Source organism: Trachypithecus francoisi, unplaced genomic scaffold (assembly GCF_009764315.1).
Source record: "Trachypithecus francoisi isolate TF-2019V2 unplaced genomic scaffold, Tfra_2.0 Lachesis_group3, whole genome shotgun sequence".
NCBI lineage: Eukaryota > Metazoa > Chordata > Mammalia > Primates > Cercopithecidae > Trachypithecus > Trachypithecus francoisi.
In genome coordinates, this window is record NW_022681468.1 from 9960657 (window position 1) to 9982647 (window position 21991).

General features: G+C 36.2%; 1 protein-coding gene across 7 annotated transcripts in view; it reads right to left on the minus strand.

The window, feature by feature from the left end:
- Positions 1–21991, minus strand: part of VRK1 (VRK serine/threonine kinase 1) — an 87955-nt gene that overhangs the window by 36011 nt on the left and 29953 nt on the right. For all 7 annotated transcript variants that reach the window (XM_033191405.1, XM_033191402.1, XM_033191401.1 and 4 more), the window contains exons 2-4: positions 15205–15369; positions 10993–11048; positions 321–390 (exon numbers count right to left, since the gene is read on the minus strand). In XM_033191405.1, the coding sequence (XP_033047296.1) occupies positions 321–390; positions 10993–11048; positions 15205–15364 (286 nt within the window). In that variant the 5' untranslated portion in view covers positions 15365–15369. The remainder of the gene's footprint in view (positions 1–320; positions 391–10992; positions 11049–15204; positions 15370–21991) is intronic.

Genomic DNA, 21991 nt, shown 5'->3' on the forward strand with positions numbered 1-21991 from the left:
AAGTAACTAGGAGAGGTTCTGGCTCTCTACCTTGATATCCTGTTCTAGTTCATCAATAATTCTCAATGTTTAACAACATTTCCTAAACCATAGGCCATTTATTATTAACTTTATTCTATATATCAATACAGATAAAATCTTGCTGCAACAAACCCATTAAAAGACCAGAATTCTTTCATACAAATCTCATGTAAGTGGAATTTGTAAAGCAAAAAAATAACAAAGAGTCATAAAAAATAAGAGATAATGCTCTAGGTCTTGGCTTAAAAAAAAAACTGGTCATTTTAAAAGTGTAAACGTATGTGTACTGTATTTCTTACTTTGCTCCGGTTTTGCAGCTCGTTGGTAGAACTTTAATTCAGTAAAAAGAGGTCCATTGTCACTGGGTTCCTTAAAATATAAGAGTTAATTAGTACTAGCAGTAGTTAAAATTACTGAGATATTTTCAATGAACCTTCAAAGAAGACCAACAAATCTATTTTTCTGTCCAATGTAATTTTGATACTTAAGTTTATAACTATGTTAAGTCAAACTCCTTAGAAATATTCAGAGAAATATTCGTCTGTATTTCTTATATTGCTCAAGTTCCATTTCTATAAGTGATAAATTATACAAAATCAGATATAGAGCTCAGCCTGCAGAAGTTTAAGAAAAATGTTAGAAAACCCCATCGTCTCAGCCCAAAATCTCCTTAAGCTGATAAGCAACTTCAGCAAAGTCTCAGGATACAAAATTAATGTGCAAAAATCACAAGCATTCTTATACACCAGTAACAGACAAGCAGAGAGCCAAATCAGGAATGAACTTCCATTCACAATTGCTTCAAAGAGAATAAAATACCTAGGAATCCAGCTTACAAGGGATGTAAAGGACCTCTTCAAGGAGAACTACAAACCACTGCTCAGTGAAATCAAAGAGGACACAAACAAATGGAAGAACATACCATGCTCATGGATAGGAAGAATCAATATCGTGAAAATGGCCATACTGCCCAAGGTGATTTATAGATTCAATGCCATCCCCATCAAGCTACCAATGACTTTCTTCACAGAATTGGAAAAAACTGCTTTAAAGTTCATATGGAACCAAAAAAGAGCCCGCATTGCCAAGACAATCCTAAGTCAAAAGGACAAAGCTGGAGGCGTCACGCTACCTGACTTCAAACTATACTACAAGGCTACAGTAACCAAAACAGCATGGTACTGGTACCACAACAGAGATATAGACCAATGGAACAGAACAGAGTCCTCAGAAATAATACCACACATCTACAGCCATCTGATCTTTGACAAACCTGAGAGAAACAAGAAATGGGGAAAGGATTCCCTATTTAATAAATGGTGCTGGGAAAATTGGCTAGCCATAAGTAGAAAGCTGAAACTGGATCCTTTCCTTACCCCTTATACGAAAATTAATTCAAGATGGATTAGAGACTTAAATGTTAGACCTAATACCATAAGAACCCTAGAAGAAAATCTAGGTAGTACCATTCAGGACATAGGCATGGGCAAGGACTTCATGTCTAAAACACCAAAAGCAACGGCAGCAAAAGCAAAAATTGACACATGGGATCTAATTAAACTAAAGAGCTTTTGCACAGCTAAAGAAACTACCATCAGAGTGAACAGGCAACCTACAGAATGGGAAAACATTTTTGCAACCTACTCATCTGACAAAGGGCTAATATCCAGAATCTACAAAGAACTCAAACAAATATACAAGAAAAAAACAAACAACCCCATCAAAAAGTGGGCAAAGGATATGAACAGACATTTCTCAAAAGAAGACATCCATACAGCCAACAGACACATGAAAAAATGCTCATCATCACTCGCCATCAGAGAAATGCAAATCAAAACTACAATGAGATACCATCTCACACCAGTTAGAATGGCAATCATTAAGAAGTCAGGAAACAACAGGTGTTGGAGAGGATGTGGAGAAATAGGAACACTTTTACACTGTTGGTGGGATTGTAAACTAGTTCAACCATTATGGAAAACAGTATGGCGATTCCTCAAGGATCTAGAACTAGATGTACCATATGACCCAGCCATCCCACTTCTGGGTATATACCCAAAGGATTACAAATTACTCTACTACAAAGACACATGCACACGTATGTTTATTGCGGCACTATTCACAATAGCAAAGACTTGGAATCAACCCAAATGTCCATCCGTGACAGACTGGATTAAGAAAATGTGGCACATATACACCATGGAATACTATGCAGCCATAAAAAAGGATGAGTTTGCATCCTTTGTAGGGACATGGATGCAGCTGGAAACCATCATTCTTAGCAAACTATCACAAGAAGAGAAAACCAAACACCGCATGTTCTCACTCATAGGTGGGAACTGAACAATGAGATCACTTGGACTCGGGAAGGGGAACATCACACACTGGGGCCTATCATGGGGAGGGGGGAGGAGGGAGGGATTGCATTGGGGAGTTATACATGATATAAACGTCATGCACATGTACCCTAGAACTTAAAGTATAATAAAAAATAAAAAATAAAAATAAATAAAAAAAAAATTAAAAAAGAGAGAAAAAAAATAAAAAAAAAAAATAAAAAAAAAAAAAAAAAAAAAAGAAAAATGTTTAAACTAATTTTCATCTTTATTAAGCTTTCCCTTAAGCAAAGATGAGCAACCATCTTAACTGTATCACCAAGGGGCTACAAGATATTTCTCAGATTTAATAAAACTTCAATACCTGATTTAACCAATTAATGCCAAAATCCCATTCCTTTCCTGTTTTCACTTTATCTACTTTATATCTACTTTATCAGGACTGGCAAAAACAGACCTTACCACAAAGAAGAGTGCATATTCTGCATCTCCTTAACAAGCATGCACTGTCCACTAACCTGCATCCTTCCTTTCTGGCACGGATTTCTACGTTTGTCAAACCAAAGAGCCATTATTCAACTTATTTCCCACATGATTTAAAGTCAAGAAAAACATGGGGCTCATTAACAATTGTTTTCTACCAACATTATGGACTACATTCATTTTATAGTTTTAGAGATATTAACAATTAAAATTATTACTAAAGAAACATACATTCACAAAAAGGTATTTGCACAAACAAGAAATGACAGCCTGTTAGCAGTTTTGTCTTGTTAAGTAAATATATAAGAATGGAAAAGATCTTATAATTCTGTGGACTTTTTAAATAGTGAATTTCATCTGATTAAAATTAGTATTTATTTAATGTTTGGTATTTTGTGTTAGTCATTATTTATTGGGAATCAGAAAAAAGTATTTAAAGCAGTGAAAACTTCAAATGAGGAAACTAACATTTTAAAACTAATTTTGGGGTTGCTTTTCTTTTTAGGAGGTATGAGAAAAAAATTATTTTGGGCAGAATATCTTGCGTAGCTGGAGTTCAAAGTTAAATAGAGCATTGGGGGAAGTGAGTAATGAGGCCTACTATCTTAAATGAGAGATAATTTATAGTTTTGGGTTACTAGAGATGACTTTTGCAAGCACTTAAAATATGTTCACCTTTTCTTCACTGAAGACATCCTCAACTGTAGAAAACCACTCCATACTCTCTGCTTTAATTATCTCAGATTTCTTATAATTCAGAAAATAGGAATCCCCAGTTAAAGTACTTAGAGGAAGGCTGGGCGTGGCGGCTCATGCCTGTCATCCCAGCAGTTTGGGAGGCCAAGGCGGGTGAATTACTTGAGGTCAGGAGTTCAAGACAAGCCTCGCCAACATGCTGAAATCCCATCTCTACTAAAAATACAAAAATTAGCTGGCTGTGGTGGCAGGCACCTGTAATCCCAGCTACTTAGGAGGCTGAGGGAGGAGAATCACTTGAACCCAATAGGTGGAGGTTGCAGTAAGCTGAGATTGTGCCACTGCACTCCACCCTAGGAGACAACACAAGACTTCGTCTCAAAAAGAAAGTACTTAGAGGAAAACTGATTTAACAGCATTTAACAGCAAATGGGCAACACACGTTAACACTTGGATCACAACCTGAAAATAAGCTTGCCTTATTTGTTACAGGTAAGTATACTTTTCACCCTAACCTTGGAAGACAGTAGTATCATGGCTTGGCACGCATCAACTCCTTAAGAAGTAGGAACTAACCAACATACTGAAAGTATGAGTGCTGATTCCTTAATTTATGGACTCAGCACCCAAGTTTCTCTATAACCTGTGGCTCCTTTCCTAGCAGCAACAATAGCTTGACACTTGCAAGCATCTGCAAGAGAAACTTGCAATGTTTCCAGCCAATGGCTAAGAATAGGTCTTCGGTAGGAATCACAGAATCAGTGTAAGAAACAGAAATTCAAAAAGAGGAATTCTGGTAAAGTTCCTCTCCAAAGCTTACCTTTGGAATAGCTCATTTATATAATTCAGGTTTGAAAGAGGTTTTCCTAAGACAAATCAGTATAAAATTCTGATTTATTCAGTTTCAGCCTATGTCATATCAACTTTAACTTTCAAGTTTTCCTTCAGGCAATAATTTATTAAACTTATAATAATGAGAATCAACCATATAAATCAGGCTATTATAATGAAAGCCCACTACAAGAAGGCTCTCCGGGCTCATTTCATACTTCTTCTAATCCAATAAACTTCCATTATCACAAAATAAAGGAGCTACTTCCTTGGCATTGCACTCTAGCCAAAGCTAGCTATTCCTGTTGAAGAAAATACCTTAACTCATAACTAAAATTTTATTAACATATTTCAAATCTAAAATACTCTGCCAACTCTATAATAGCCAAGATTTAGAAAAGAAATTGGGACTGACATTTTAACTAGAATATCACTAAACGTTTCTTTAAGACTTCTAAGTGTCAAAATGAAGATGACAACAGAAAAAAAATTAAAATGTGATACATTTCAATGGCACCAGCTAAAAGCAACTGGCTGCCATTTAAAAATGAAGCTGTACAAAATTTCTCCTTCCTACCAAAAAATTATGATATATGAATTAAAAATTCAGGTCACTTCTCATAACATCAGTGAGGAAAATGAAACATCAGTCTGCAAACTTCTTTCCAAGCACCTGTGAAATATAGATTCGGATCAGTTCACATCAGAAAAGGACCACAATACAATGACCTGTTAGGATACCATCCAAAAGCCTGACCTCTGCCTTTAGTTCTGCTACTGAAATGACTAACGGTAAGTGCAATTCAAAGAACTACTAATTTCATATTAAGCCTGTCAGCAAGAGAACACAAAAGAAAATTTCTTTCTCCTTGCATTATCCAACTTATTATCAATTTAACTTTTCTCTCTGCACAGTTACTTTCAGAAATAAAATACAGTGTTTCTCCTGTAGGTCAAGAATTAAGGCCCCCAAACAAAACCAGAGACCATCATTTGGTACATGGGAGAACATTTTTAATATGTGCCTAACATCTACCTTGAATGGGTGTGTCTTAACTTCACTCCAATGCCAAATAAGAAATTTGTGGGTTAACTATCTGGAGCTGTTTCATAAGGCAGATACATGTATTATCAGCAATAACCAATTTCTTGACAAAGTGTCCACATTAAGTTAGAAACCCTTACCAGCAGCACAGGGTACCTGCAAACCCCTACTGAAAACAAGGATAAAAATGTGCCTGCACACATGATTCCATTTAAAATAATTAAGGTGCTCTGTGTGCCAGATTCTACCAGTGGCTCTCAACCTTGATGCACAAAAGAATCACCTGGGAAGCTTTACTAAAAATACCAATAACCAGGCCCTGCACCCAGATTCTGATTATACTCTACAACCAGGATTGAGAATCACTGTTTGATATGCTAGTCCATTATTAAGTAAAATTTCACATTAGAAAATCAATTTGCCTTTATTTCTTAAGTAACATTTGCAAGTTTTTTTTCTAATGATAAAATACATGCTCATTTTAGAAAATATGGAAATTCTGATATATTTTCTTCATAAAATAGCCATTTTATAAAACAACCTTCATACTACATATAGAACTTTGTATCCTGCTTTTTTAGAAATAACTATAAAACTTCCCCAAACAGTAGTACATGTTCTTTGAAAACATGATCTTTAATAGCCCATAATGTTTTAAATGACAAATGTTCATAAACAGTTCTGATTTTAATACCAGGAAGAACTGATACTCATTTTACATGCTTGTTATTTGGTGAAACATTTCAACTATTAATATTATAAAGTTGTGAGAAGGCAAATTATGAGTGGGCCTACTCTCTATGGCAAAGATAAGACAGGAAAGTGAATGACATCAGGAAGTTGAGAGTAAATGAAGAGAGTAGTAAAAAGGCAATGGGCAATTAATGGCTAAAAAGTATTCAAAAGAATAAATAAAACAAGCATCTAAAGACTGCACAGGGAAAACAAACTTCATTGATAGGGTCCTTATCAGATAATTTAAAATTTAGTTAGAGAGACAGAATAAACACATTCAAAAAAACTAAAAACAATTAGTGGCATAAGAAGAATAAAATTCTAAAATAAATGTTAATACAATGAGTGCTGTAGGTGTTTATTCAGGAGAGAGTGCTAGGGGAAAAGAAGCAAATAGAAGTTACAAATTTCCCCCTTCAAAGGAAAGGAGAAAGTCAATATTATTTTTTGTTTTATTTTTGGGTTTTTTTTTTTTTTTTTTGAGATAAGAGTCTCACTCTGTTGCCCAGGCTAGAGTGCAGCGGCGCCATCTCAGCTCACTGCAACCTCCACCTCCCAGTTTCCAGTGATTCTCCTGCCTCAGCCTCCCGAGTAGTTGGGATTACAGGCATGCACCACCACGTCCGGCTAATTTTTGTTATTTTTAGTAGAGATGGGGTTTCACCGTGTTGGCCAGGCTGGTCTTGAACTCCGGACCTCAAGTGATTCACCCGCCTCAGCCTCTCAAAGTGTTGGGTTTATAAGCGTGAGCCACTGCGCCTGGTCAGTAATATTGTTTTGTGTATTACATTCTTCTAGGATAACTACAATATCGAAAAAGTTACTCAAATATTAAATGCAAAAGAAAAATCAGGCCGGGCGCGGTGGCTCAAGCCTGTAATCCCAGCACTTTGGGAGGCCGAGGCGGGCGGATCACGAGGTCAGGAGATCGAGACCCTCCTGGCTAACACGGTGAAACCCCGTCTCTACTAAAAAATACAAAAAACTAGCCGGGCGCAGTGGCGGGCGCCTGTAGTCCCAGCTACTCGGAGGCTGAGGCGGGAGAATGGCGGGAACCCGGGAGGCGGAGCTTGCAGTGAGCCCAGATCGCGCCACTGCACTCCAGCCTGGGCGACACAGCGAGACTCCGTCTCAAAAAAAAAAAAAAGAAAAATCAACTGAGTATTTATCACTGTCCTAATTACAAAGAGAAGAAATAATAAAGGATAATGGAAATAGAATTAAATTAGGAGACAGGAGATACACAGTCCTAAGCTAGGTACTTGGTCTTAAACTTAAAAATATAATTTATTACCTTAAGTATACAGAAAATACCTGTTCCTGGCCATGTTTTTTCTTAACCGTGTAAGTTAAAAAGGCAGTAAAAGTCAAGTTACACTGACTAACAACAGAAATACTTCTAATTACTCACAATAAAGAACAACAGAAATATTTCTAAGTACAATAAGAAAGCACATCATTCTAAGATAAAATACAACTTAAGTTCAGAGGCCATGTGCCATAGCTCACGCCTGTAACCCCAGCACTTTAGGAGGCTGAGAGGGAAGGATCACTTGAGCTTGAGTTTGACACCAGCCTGGGCAACAAAGCAAGACCTCATCTCCACTAACAAATCAAAAAGATTAGCCAGGCATGGTGGTGAATGCTGGTAGTCCCAGCTACTAGACAGGCTGAGGCAAGAGGATCACTTGAAACCAGGAGACCAAGGCTGCAATGAGCTATAATTGCACCAATGCACTTCAGCGCAGGCAACAGGGTGAGACCCTTTTTCAAAAAACAAAAAAAAAAAAGGTTCAGGCTATACAGAACAAAAAAGACATGATTATACACCATTCCACCTACAAGATATGACACTGGCACACTTTCCTTCCAAGACACAGAAACGACTATGCCAACTAACTGCAAGGGGTCAGAGGGAACCACATCATTTGAACCTCAACATTATGAGACGTCATAAGGAGACTTGCTTTCTTCTCACAACAGAACTCTTAATGAACCTAAGAAGAAACTCATCTTACCCATAGATTTTAATATTTTAATTTGTATTATCAAAAACAAATGCACACAATATTCTGCAATTAAATACAAATCACCCAATTTAACAGTAAGAACTTAGTTCCTCTGATTTAGCAGCAGGCTGAATATTCCAAAAAGAATGTTATTTCATAAATGAAAAAGAAGAAAAATCCACAATGAAAGGCCATCATGAAAAGGGGCAGGAGAAATAAAGCACTGACACAACTTGAAAGGCATCACTTTGCTTCCGCTTCCCTGCACGAGGGAATAACTGGGACCCACTCCTTCCGCTGCAAACAAAGATAAAAACGGACTTAAAAAAAAGAAAATTTCTGTTTTCAGAAATTAGATAATGGGCAGGACAGGAGGACTGTGACCCCTAAAAAACAGAAAACAAAGTGAGTCCACGGCAGCTCTGGTTTCTTCCCCTAGAGGCCCTAGGAGTAAAAAGGAGGAGACTTAAGAGACCTACAGGGCAAAAAGAGGAAGACCAAACAGAGTGCCAGGTAGGGAACTCTGCTACCAAAATCAACAATGAGATTGGAAACTTCAAATTAAGAAACAGTGGGGAAAAAAATGAAAGACCAATATCCTTCATGAACAAAGACAGAAGAATCCTTAACGAAGTATTCATAAATCAGTTCTAGTAGTATGTAAAAAGTGTAATACACCATGACTAAGTGGGGTGTATGTTAAGAATACAAAGTTTGGTTAATACTCACATATCAATCAATGTAATTGCCACATTAACAGAATAAAGGAGAAAAATCCTGTGATTCATCTCAGATGTAGAAAAAGCATTCAAAAAATGAATAGGCAAACTACAGTAGAAAATGTTTAAAACACCTATCTGAAAAAGGAACTGCATCCAGAAAAAAACTCTCTTACTACTCAATTATAAAAAGCGAAACAACCCAGTTATTTTTAAAAGATAAAAATCAGAGGAAAGGGGCAAAAACGATGGAAAAGGCACTCCACAAAGGAAAATACATGAATGGCCAATAAGCACAACAAAAAACTGCCCAAAATCATTAGACATCAAGTAAATGCAAACTGAAACTATAACTCACATCTACACGCCAACTGTAATGGCTAAAAAACAAATACATACACCTGACAATGCCAAATGTTGAAGAGGCAACAAACAGAACTGTCATATATTATTGGCCAATGTGTAAAAGAGCACAACCATTTTGGAAATCTGCCTAGTACTTTCTTATAAGTTTAAATAGACATCGTCCCTATTAACCAGCAACTCTAAGTATTTATCCAAGAAAAATAAAAACATGTGTCCATAAAAACACTTGTACAAGAATGTTTATAGAAGCTTTACTCATAATACCAAAAACTGGAAACAACCCCAATGTCTATCAAGACAGTAATAAAATGAAACAAATGATTGATACACCAGCAATATGGATGAACCATTAAAACATTATGCTGAGCATAACAAGTTACAAAACAATATATACTGTTTAATACCATTTACATACTCTTCTGGAACAGGAATAACTCATTCACGGCAAAAAAAGAAAAAAAAAAGAAAAACTCAAGACAAGTGGTTGCCTCCAACGGTGCAAGGGAGTAGGGTTTTGACTGATAAAGAACATAAGGAATCTTTTTAGTGTGATGGAAATGTTCTACATTTTAAGAGGTGAGGGATACACAGGTATATGTGCTTGTCAAAAGTCTTCAAATTGTTCATTTTATATCTACGTACTTCCCTGTAAAAATTATGCCTCAATTTTTTAAAAAAAGTTTAAAAATCTCTAAAAAGGTCCAAAAAAGCTGACTCCTAACTCCTAAGAGATAAAATATAAAAGTGAGTAAAATGAAACAAAATGAAAACCTTCAGAGTAATCCTAATTCCTGAGTTCTGGCTGATACGGTTTGGCTGTGTCCCCACCTAAATCTCATCTTGGACTGTAGCTCCCATAATCTCCATGAGGTTGTGGGAGGGACCTGGTGGGAGGTAATTAAATCGTGGGGGTGTCCCCTTCATATGTACATCTATCCCATTAGTTCTGTCCCCCTAGAGAACCCTAATACATGTATCCTGTAGGAGAAAAAGTAAGGGAAGAGTTATATGTTAATTTGCCCAGATAATACATCCTATTGGTTCTTCTATTTAACCGAAACGTATTCTTCATATGTATCAAATAACTTTGAAGAAGGGGAGTAACAAATGTCGGTAAGCAAAAAGGTACATAACTGACTTAAAAAATAGTTAAAAATGTCTTCTAGTTTGCCAACACATAAATTGATCTGGCTGTTAGAAGTATGCTTATGTCAGACAGGATGTCGCCAATCTTTACTCATTACAAACTAATTTCAACATTATTATAGCAAAAAAGGCCCAACAATCACAATTAAATAAATAATTTAATTTACAAAAATGGAAGGAGAAGAAAACTGGGAATAAACAGAAAAAACTGACCAAGTGGAAGTCCAGAAGCAAATGTAAACTAAAATACAATAAAATTATATTAAATTAGTATAGTCTTATAGGATATAAATATAAAAAGTATCTGTAAAAGTAGCTGAAATTTCTTAAATGAGCTGAATATTTTTATTCCACATCTGCATGCCTCTATGCTTTCATTCATTTACCCCCAAATACCAGAACCACTTTATTTCAAGAGAGGAAATTTTCACACTCAAGTGATTTAAAACTATAAAGCTACTTTTGTGTCTTATTACATATTTTTAAAATTATTAAAAATTTGGTATCTTATGGTTTAATTCTAGTTCATCAAAAAAGGCATTTTACAAAACAAATACGACACCAAATCAACAGAAAAGAAACAAATTAGCTAAAATATTTCTTACCACTTTTACAACACAAGGTGCATCACTGCCAACTGACCCTGAAGAATTCATATCAGCTGTTTAAAAAAGTAAAATATTTAACATTAGAACAAGTAATGTTATAAATATATTAATATTTAGGTTTGTGTATCTGTAACCCTTGATAGAATACACTTCAGTTCCCATATATGTTTCTCAGAATATTACAGTACATTTCATATATTTTAAGACTTTTTTTCATGTTTTAACATATCTGAATTTAGAATACATCTTACAATTTCTGGTTTCTTCCACATGATTATCAATTACGTATGGGAAACTGAGTTAAATAAAGATTGCTTTAATTCAAAAGTACTAATGGCCTTTGATATGCTAACGATATTGTGAATTCCTCAGAGGATAAGTGATAGATTTCTTAAATTTAATAAACTATGAAATTCTTTTAAGAGGAGCATCTGAAGAGTAAAAAATGAGGAAGCTAAAGTTCTAAAAAGCACTAGTTTAGGAAAAACTTATCTGGACCAATAGTTCAGGATGTTGGCACTAGAACTTTCAACTGCCATCAGAATAATTTTAATGTGGCTGTCATTTTATTTCAAGCAAATAAAGAAGTACAGTTGCCCCAGAATACTGAGTTAGAAAAATAAGGTTGCCCATATTCACAAACAAATATTTACCAAGTACATACTAAATGTCAGTTTCTAGGAAATAGAGATTTAGCAATGAACAGGAAAAAAATCCTCACTTACAAAAAAAAAAGAAAATCCTTACTCTTACAAAGCCATCATTTCAGTGGTAGGATGCAGACCAGAAATAAAATATGAAGTACATCTGACAGTGTGAAGTGCTGTAGAGGATAAATTAAGCAGGAAAGAAAGGTAAGCAGTGTGGCCACAAGTAACACTGACCTGGTGTTACCTGAGCAGTGGCCTGAGAGCAGGGAGGGAATAAGCCATGTACGTATCTGAGTGAAGAGCACCCCAGGGAAAGCAGCACCAAGACCCTGATGTGGGCCGGGCATAGTGGCTCACACCTGTAATCCCAGCACTTTGGGAGGCCAAGGTAGGTGGATTACCAAGGGTAAAGGGTTCAAGAGCAGCCTGGCCAACATGGCAAAACCCTGTCTCTACTAAAAATACAAAAATTAGCTGGGCATGGTGGTGGCACGCACCTGTAATCCCAGCTACTTGGGAGGGTAAGGTGGGAGAATCACTTGAACCTGAAAGGCAGAGGTTACAGTGAGCCAAGATCATGCCACTGCACTCCAGTCTGGGCAAAAGAGTGAGACTCCATCTCTAAATAAACAAATAAATAAATAAGACCCTGATACAGGAGTATGTTTGACATGTTTGGAAAACAAGCAGACCAAAGTAGCTGGGGAAAACTAAGTGAGGCAGAAGAAGAGAGATCAGAAAGCAAAAGCAGCAGGGAACAAACACGATGGGTTTAACAGGTAACATATAGGTTTTGGCTGTCACTATGAATGGGATGGGGAGCCACTGGTAGAGCATCAGCAAAATCAGACTGTGGTCACAAAGACTTCTTTGGGCTGCTTTGTGGAGAATGGAGTATAGGGGCAAGGGGCAGAAGCAGGTAGATCAGTGAAGAGGCTAAACCAATAGTCCAAGTACATGGATTATACCTCAGGAAGGCTACTAAAAATTTTTCAAAGGTTTGATACAAAAACAATGTAAAATAAAATATATTTTAAAAATTTTAACGCATCATATATAAAGATCAAGAGTCAAAGGGCAGTAAGACGGCTGAAGCACAGACTTTGAGGAGATAAAAGGGATGAAGACAAATGTTGCATATGAATGAAGGGTCTTGTAGGTCACTCTTTAAAAGTCTGGCACCTTATTTGAAGGGCACTGGGGAGCCATCAGAGAGGTTTAAACAGGATGATCATATTATCTGATCAGTGTACTTGGTCATAAAAGCCATACGGATAACAATGGTGTGCAAGGCAGCAAGACTGGGACAGAGAACATTCGGCGCTACAGTCACAGTCCAGACAAGACATGCTAATGACCTGACCAGGACGGTGGCTGCAAAGGTGGAGAGAAATGAATGGATCTGAGAAGTCACCCAGGTAAAGCAATAAGACTAGAAAAGGCACTAGGATATTAGTGAAGGAATGCTCAAGAATGCCTTCCCAGTTTCTGGCTTCAAGGCTGTCATCATTCATTGAGAAAATCCTCGTGACAGGATCAGGAGATAAAAGATGGTGATACAAGTTTTAGAAATGCCTGCGGAACATCTAAGTAGAGATTCCTCACAGGCCAGTGGCTACGGACCTGGACTCAGGAAATCATGTCCTAGGCTACAGAAAAAACATAGGGAAATCAACAGTAAAGAGACAGGAGGAGAAGCTTGACATCACTCACACAGAATATATAGAATAAAAACTGAACAGAAGAAGAAAAGCTGGAACACACAGAAGTGCCTATAAAGATGACGAAGCACAGCCAGAAAAGCAGAAAGAAAACTAGGGGAAAGGTATGTTATCATGAACGATAATGGAAGCAACTGTTAATGAGAAACAAAGATAAACAGTATCAAATGCTATAGAAAAAAATGCAAAGAAAATTCAAAAGCAATCTTTTTAATTCATTAACAGAAACTGCTGATGATCTTGAATCTGGCTGTTTCAGTGTATCACAGAGAGACAGACTGGAGGCGACAATACTCAAGCACGTGTCTCTTTTTACAGATTAGTCATCCCAACCTTATAAAAGTTAAGTTTTATTACAGAGGTCAAATCATTACCTATTAAAAATACTATTAGATGGCATCTTTTGATGATAAATACAGATAAAACAGAGACACACACAAGGCAAGTTTTAAATTTGCAAAAGGTTACAAAAGTAAATTAATATAAAATGAAGAATCTATTTTTTTAGAGACAGGTTTCTATTATTACATGATGGCATAAGTCCACATATCCTGTAGCAAAGACAGCTTATAAAATCTACCATCTCCCCTAAATCACAAGATCAAAAATAAATACCTGGCTAATATAGCCACTAATCTTTCATGATTTATAAGGATTTTTGCCATAAATCAGAGATACAGCCTAGTTCACTGGAATGGGTTTGGCTCTCAACAAAACCAGAGAATCAACACATATTTCACAAAAAGGGTGCCACTGACCGACAGGAATCATATGTATAAAATATGATAAAGCACTACATTTCAAGCTATGTTTCATAAAGATAGCTACAGAAACTGCAACTGACCCACGGCAGCCCACTGGTCCTGGAGCAGGTGAAGTGTTTACTCCTCTTGAGTAAGGGCAGTGGTCTTTCACCTACGTCAGTGGTTCTCACACTTGAGCATGCATCAGAATCACCCTGATCAAACACTGCTGGGCCCTCCCCCTGCAGTTTCTGATTGGTAGTCTGAGGTAAGACTCAAAAATCTGCAGGTCTAACAAGTTTCCAGGTGACACTAATCTGTCATATTATTAGTATTCTGAGTAAGATATTGCTAAAAATAAAATTTTATAAACCTCCATGGCAGAAATTAATTAATCTGAGATTAGAAGTAGAGTGAGAATATAGAATGGAAAAATTAGAAAAATCAGAAGCAAATATGAATTGCATTGTATCGCTACTAACATTTATTGGTGAAACGGCTTTAGAAGCAATCAGGTAAAATATTTTTTAAGTCCATAATTTAGTTAATATAACAGAATTTCAGGATTCCACAAGGGGTCCCCAAAAATTTCAGAATAAGTATGTTAGTTATCTGCACATTTAATCAGGCCTAATATGCAGTTTCTAGGTAATTCTCCTAGTTCCAGTATGATGGCTAAGAGGGTTGCACAGAAAGAAACAAGAAACCCACACTTGCAAAAGATCTGCAAACCTCCAAATTAGACAAACACAGAGGGAACAAATCCCACATAGGTGGAGGTGGGAGGGGAAAGATATGTACATGGGTTTCTTTGGGTCTCAAAAGAGATTAAGATTACATAAAGTATCTTAAAAATCTAAAGTCCTAGTGCTCACTAACGATAGTATTACAGCTATTTTACCCTCTTTTTCTGTTGTGACTGCATTAGCAATTTCCACTCCTAGTTCAGAGATGCATTTTTGCTTAATCAGAAACTATTAAGTTGACTGCAGATTATTAGGAACATCCTGTAATAGCTCATAATTGAGAAACCATTTTCATAAGAAAGCATATACATCTTTGGATTGACCATTAGAAGCAGTCTCACACACTTACCAAGATATATACAGCCAAAGCCTCCTTGGCCAATGGGTAATCCTACTTTCCATTCCTTTTTTGCCATGTCAGTTATTATCTCCCCAACTGCAAATTGTTCTGCAAGATGTCTCTTTGCAGGGCCCTGTCTTCCAGCTTGAGCTGCTTTTACACGAGGCATTTTCACTATAACATAAAACAAGGACACGATCAGAATTATAATCTTAGAAGTGTTCAAAACATTTTTCCCTAAGGAAAACTTCTATATGGAGATGCTGTTCAAATTCCTACTTACTCCAAAACTTAAAGAATATCTGTTAATTCTGACTTATAATGGCTCAAATCCTATTTGATTATCTCTTAACTTTGGAGAAGAGACAATAAAATCATACATGCAATTATTTTCAAGGAAATAATTAGGTTTAAGTTCCAATAGCATAATGATCAACTACAACTAAAAATGCTATTTAACAACAAAGAATTGCTCTATGAAGTTGAGAGGGAAAGGTGCATCCAACATTTTATAGGAACAAAATGAAGAGTTTATTAAGGTCAATACCGATATGACAGAACACAGTACAGAGATTGAAAACATAAGGCAACTGAGCACAAGGGGAAAGGGCAAAGGTTCCTGAAACATGCTAGTTCCCATCCATCCTCATGACTCTGTGAAGATTACATCATCATCCCCATTTCGAGGAAATTAAGGCTCAGCAAGCTGGTAAGTGGTGGAATAACAGAAATTTGCACTGATGACTACCTGGCTCCAAGACCTCACCAACATGCTCCATAATTATGGAAGTCACTGTAACAAAGGAGCACAACTTTCAAGACTGACAGGAGAAACTGTGGCTTAGTCATCTGGGCAAAGCTGGTGACACCCAGCATTCCTAAGTTTCCTTTCTCATTAACTGTTCTTTAGGAGATGGATCTTGACTCACTTTGCTCAGTAACACGTAAGTTTATCATAACATTCAGAGAAAGCAGTGTTTTATTGTGAAAAGAGCACTGACTGAAATCAAAAGGCCTGGATTGCAGGTAAGACACCGGCTGGTTGGGTAATCTTGATCAAGTCACTTCACGCTGGGCTTCAAGTGCCCTCAGGTGTAACTCACTTCGTTGATTGAAGGAACTCAATTTGTACTAGTATGCATGTGTACCTGTGCGTGTTGTGTGATTTCAAACTCTCGGTTCTACAAATATTAATCAAAAAAGATTTAAGACAAGTATTTGTTAGGTTCCATAGTTCCTAAAAACATACTGGAGATACAGAAAAGAAAGAAGGTTAATAAGAATCATTAAGACAGTATGCAATACTTGAAATGGCTATTCACATGAAAGAAGTCTGTAGCTCAGTTTTGAGCCTAGATATGCTACATACATACACACTACATTCAACTGGAATTTTTCAGCAACTCACCCAGTATCTCTTCAAATATACAAACTCCTTATCTGCAAATGTTCCTTATTAATTTACTGGGGATTTTTAAATTGAATTTTTCCTATAGAATACTAATGCATCTTTGCTGTCTAAATCTTCTCTAAGTTAACAAAAACATCTTCAAAATAAATAAATGTATCTCTGTTATTTCTTCGTATCAATTAGTTCTCTCAATGAATGTTTTCAGTCATGGTAAAATCTTGCAAAATGGAATTTCAGTGCCAACCAAGCTAGCCTAGACTCAAACACAAAAAAAGGTTATTTTTACACCTATGGTAGTAAACCAAATAAGAGAAACAACTAAAACACATAGTACTTCCAAATATTAAAACAGATGCCCTTCTGAATTTTAACCAACTTTATCAAATCATCAGAGTAATCTCTTATTTGACTGGTTCCTTATAGCAATCAAAATAGTTTAAAATGAGTGGACATGTTTTTTATCTTTATATATCTCAAAATAGTGACTGCACAATCTTTTGTGTTTTTCTGAAATTCCTTTCCAGAAGTGACAAAAATATCATATTTTAAATGAAATATTCTGGCTCAGCATCTACTCAATGTAAATTGTGGTCAATAAAAAGTGATTTTCCTCCAAATAAAGCTGTTTGCTTTTATTTTTAGTTTTATTTCTGTGGCCAACTAATTGAAACTAATTGTAATAATTAATTAAGGCTTGGAATGACTTTCTTTCCTAAAAATAGTCCCACAGAACAGCGTCATCACTGTCAGTCTCTTCAATACGCTTCTAAATCACAGCTCCTGAAGGTTAATGCTGCACATGGTGGAGGCAGCAGCACAGCTGTTTCATCTCCCTGAATTCCCCCATAAACCTGGACAGGACAACTGGAGAGCGAAACTCAAAACCCATGGATAACCTCTCCAACCAACCAGAGGAACAGCATCCCCTTATCTCTACAAATCCCAAAATTTGAGCAGGTGAAGACAGACCATGACAAACAGCAACAAGTTGTGTGTGGTATCAGCAACTGTAAAGAAGGAAGCAGAAGAAAGTGTGGTGCCTCTGATAAATCTGAGAATCCCAAAATTATCTATCAGGAGCCACTTGTTTTGGAAGCACACAAGACCCTGTGAGAAAAGCAACTGAAACAAGAAGGGCTCTGCCACTCCCACAGCCAGGAAGTGCAAGTGGTCCTTGGTGAGGTCTCAAGAGGCTGAAGCCTGTTGCCTCTACAAACTCTCAAAACTAACCAGTCAAGGCCCCTTCTAGGTCAAAGCCTCAGGCTAAGGAGAAACTGCTAGGGATGAAGCCAAAGTGAGCATCACAAGGATAATACAAAGAAAGGAAAAAGAAAGCTCAAATGAAAGTGGATCTATAAGTTAGCCTCAGTATTTTGGAATACTACACAAAAACAAGTGAAGAGTGGGATCTAGAGAATGACATACACTCTCCCTGAACCATACCATCTAAAACTAATTGCAAATAAGGGAAAACTGGCTGCATACAAAACTGAGCAACAAAAAGGGATCAAAGCCTAGTCCCACACTAAGTTCGTAATTTTAAAGAGAAAAAAAATCCCTTTAGAAAAGTACATAAGAAAACATGCCTCCCAAAAGGTGGATAGCTATAAATTAGTATTTCAAAACAAGCTAAAAAACGCTTGAATACAGACTAACATCAATCAGAATTAGAAAAATTCAGAAATCAGATGACAGAACAACTGAAAATGAAAGAGAAAAATCAGTTCAGAAATAAAAACTAAATTAGAAGGAACATAAGAGTAAATAAAACTTTTTAACGACAAGAGAAATAGTGAAAAGGAAAGAAACAAAAAATCAAAAAGGACAAAAATAATTTAAGAAAACATACACAAAAAACCAACATACATACAACAAAGAAAATCAAAGCAAGGGAACAGAATATTAAAAATCCTTTAATTCAAGAAAACTTTCCTGAATTTAATTTAAAAAAAATAAAACTACACTTTGAAAGGTCATATCACATACATTTGAAAAATCGACCCAGAATTACCATCACCAAGATACAATTTAGTTAACAGTAAATGAAAATATTTTTTGAGCATCCGCAGATACTTTATAAGGAAAATAAAATCAAATTGTCATCACTTTAACAGCAACATTTTATGCCAGGGGGGAAAAAAATAACATATTTAAGACTCAAGGAAAGAAAACATGAACCAAAGATTTTATACCCAGCTAAATTTCGAGTATAAAGACTGCTAAGTGTTATCAATATAGAAAACAGCAATAAGAATCTACTAGAGAAGAAGTCCAGTAGAAGGGGTCGCCACTCCCACAGCAATATCCAAAATGACTAAAGAAATGTCAATAACAGTGAGCAGAAAATATATACTTGTAGAACTGAAACTCAACAAGGGTTATAAAAGAGAGAAGAGTATATAATGGGCAAATGTACTGACACTGTAGATATAGTACAACTATCAAAAAATGGGATAACATATGCAAAAAAGGCAACTTTCCAGAACTCACATTGTGATACTTGGTTTTGTTAACTAAGACTGTTGTGTGCATACATGTGGAATGATGCAAATGAGTAAGTATGTGATATCATTATTCTATCATTCCCTTGTGTCCCTAAAAATCAGGATTCAGATATGGAAGAAAAGGAGACAAAAGACAGGAGAGGTAAAGTTCAAAATGCTGTACTTGGAAATATTTTTAGTTCAGAAAGTATCTTTAAAATAATCACATACACAGAAACACATCTTTGTATTTCCTAGCCCCATTCACTAAAAAGCTTAGAAACAATAATCAACCCAGCAGCAAAGAGCATCCCTAGCACACAAATTGTATTCTTGAAATACCACTTCCCATGAAAAGAAACCAGGTCCCTTAACAAAATGATTATTGCTCCTATAATTAATAATCAACAAGGGATCAAAACTGGAAATTTTCTCATACTCAATGAGCCTGCCCAGTGCATTCCCACCTCCCTCTCAAAAAATATTAAAAGAAAACACTCCTAAGTAAAATCTGTATTTCATTTCCTGTAAACTATTAGTAACCTCTGCCCATTTTTCTTTCCAATTATTAGTCTTGCTTTTTATTTCCAGGCACATCTTATATGTTGCATATTAAATAGAGTACCTCTGTGTCTTGCAAAGAGTCTTCCCAATATATATATTAGTAACTATTTATTTTGGGGCACTGTTTATTTTTTGCTTTGGATTTCATGTTACCCTTAGAAAGGCCTCCTCCAGTCAAATTATATTTTTTTAATATCCCATGTTTTCTTTGGGTTATTTTATGGTTCATATTTTGCTGGTTAACATTTTGATTTGTTTACACCTATTTTGGTATAAGATATGAGGGAGAAGTCCAGCTTTTTCCAAATGGGATATCCAGCTTTGTTTTCTCTTTCTTTTCCTCAGTCAATATACACTAAAGAAATCCAGTGTTTAAAGAACTTAAATATAACACATCATACCAACCCAACTAAACCAAGTACAAAAAAATTCATATAAAGTTGTTCACACGTACATTCTAGATTACCAGTTTCTTTGCAAAAAAGAAAAATAGAAAAAAAATCAGATTTATGAACTAGCATTTGAAACTAACTTTGTGCTTAGGTTAAAACTTCCCTCACATCTAAATCTCCGCATAAACGTTAAGAAGTCACTGAAATATATTCAGTTGCTCCGCACGAGGCCACTATGACAGAAATACTTCTTCAAAATGTATCTAAATGAAACTCCCTCCTGTGGCTTCTAATGGAAAAAGATGTGAAGGATTCCCTCTTGCTCTTGCTGGCCCCTATAATCTCAGGTGGCCTCAGGCAACCAATGGCCCTGTCAGTCCTTGGGGGCTGCTTCAGTCAGGTATAAGCAGGGCCAATGGTAGTGTATTAATAAATATTTGTTCAATACTTAATCTTTTAACATCTTGAGAAACACAAAAGACTTAAATACAGCTGGTATACCACATACTCATATAGAGCTATTTAACACAACCTTCCTAGAAAAAAAAAATTGTACTTGGTGGCAGTTATAATTTTTTTAGTGTGCTGCTGAATTCTATTGATATTTTATTTAGGAACGACTGATATTCAGATGAGATTGGGCGCATTCAGGGTGGTATAGCTGTAGACAAGACTGATCTTCGTAAGACTGGTCTGTAGTTTACTTTTTCTGCTATATTTATCTGTTTTAGTATCAATAATTATGCTCACTTCATATCAAGATTTTGGAAGCTTTTCTTCCTTTACCACAATCTAAGGAGTTTAACCAGCATTTGATCTATTCCTTAAGGTTTTGAAGACTTCAACTGCGAAAGTCTGACACTACAGTGTTGGTAAGGAGGTGGAATAAGCAGAATTCTACACTGTATACTGTTTCAATCATTTTGAAAATTCGTTTGGCAGTACCTGCTAACTGACCCAGCAATTCAACTTCTATGTATGTACATGTCCACCCAAAGACAGGTACAAGAATGACAGTAACAGCTTTATTCACAACAGCCACAAACTGGAAACCTGTATGTCCATCAACAGAAAATGAATATAGTAAGACGGATGAACATACCAAACACTGTGTTAAGAAAAAGCAGCACCAGACAGAAGAGTACATACTATATTCCATTTATATGAATTTCAATAATAAAACAAATCAATAGTGATACAAGTCAAACAGCAGATATCACTTTGGGGACTAAGAGTAGGAAGAAATGGCTAGAGGTGGAAGGTTCCTAGGGATCTGGTAGCATTCTATATCCCAATCTTGTTGTTTTAAACAAGTGGTTCATGTTATAGAAAGTAATAAAGAAGTATACTTATTATTTCATCCTGTTTATTTATGTAAAATTAACACAGTAAGTAAGGTACACAAATCACAAGTGTGTTATAATAGTGTCCATTCAGGAGCTAGAAAACACACAATCAATTAAAACAAGAAAATGTAACATAAAAAATTATTAATCTGTAAAAAGTTGTCAAGTGCTAACAGATGTAAAAGAAAACTTGAAGGAATATGGAACTAGCAAATGCAGGGAGCAGTTACTGTCTCCAAGGTTAAGGGAGAGTGCCCAAGAAAGGGAAACTTCACGGGACACACCGTGGCAGTGACCCACTGGGTAGTAGGGTAGTTCTCTGCAGGGCCAGTGGGCTAGAGCTGATCCACAGGAATCTGCTGCCCACGAGATACTGGTAGGAGCAACAAGCTGCCTACCAGGGTGCTAATGAAGCTTACAGGAGAGTAAGCAGAGCTGACAGCCACACCTTAAGAGAGTAAGAAAAACAAACAAATGAACAAAAAAACAAGCACACAGCAACGAGAAGCCCTTCCTCTGCTAAGTGTTGCAACATCCCTTCCTCACCTTCTACTGACAAAATTTAACTGTCCAGGAAAAGAAAAAATATTTATAAGATCT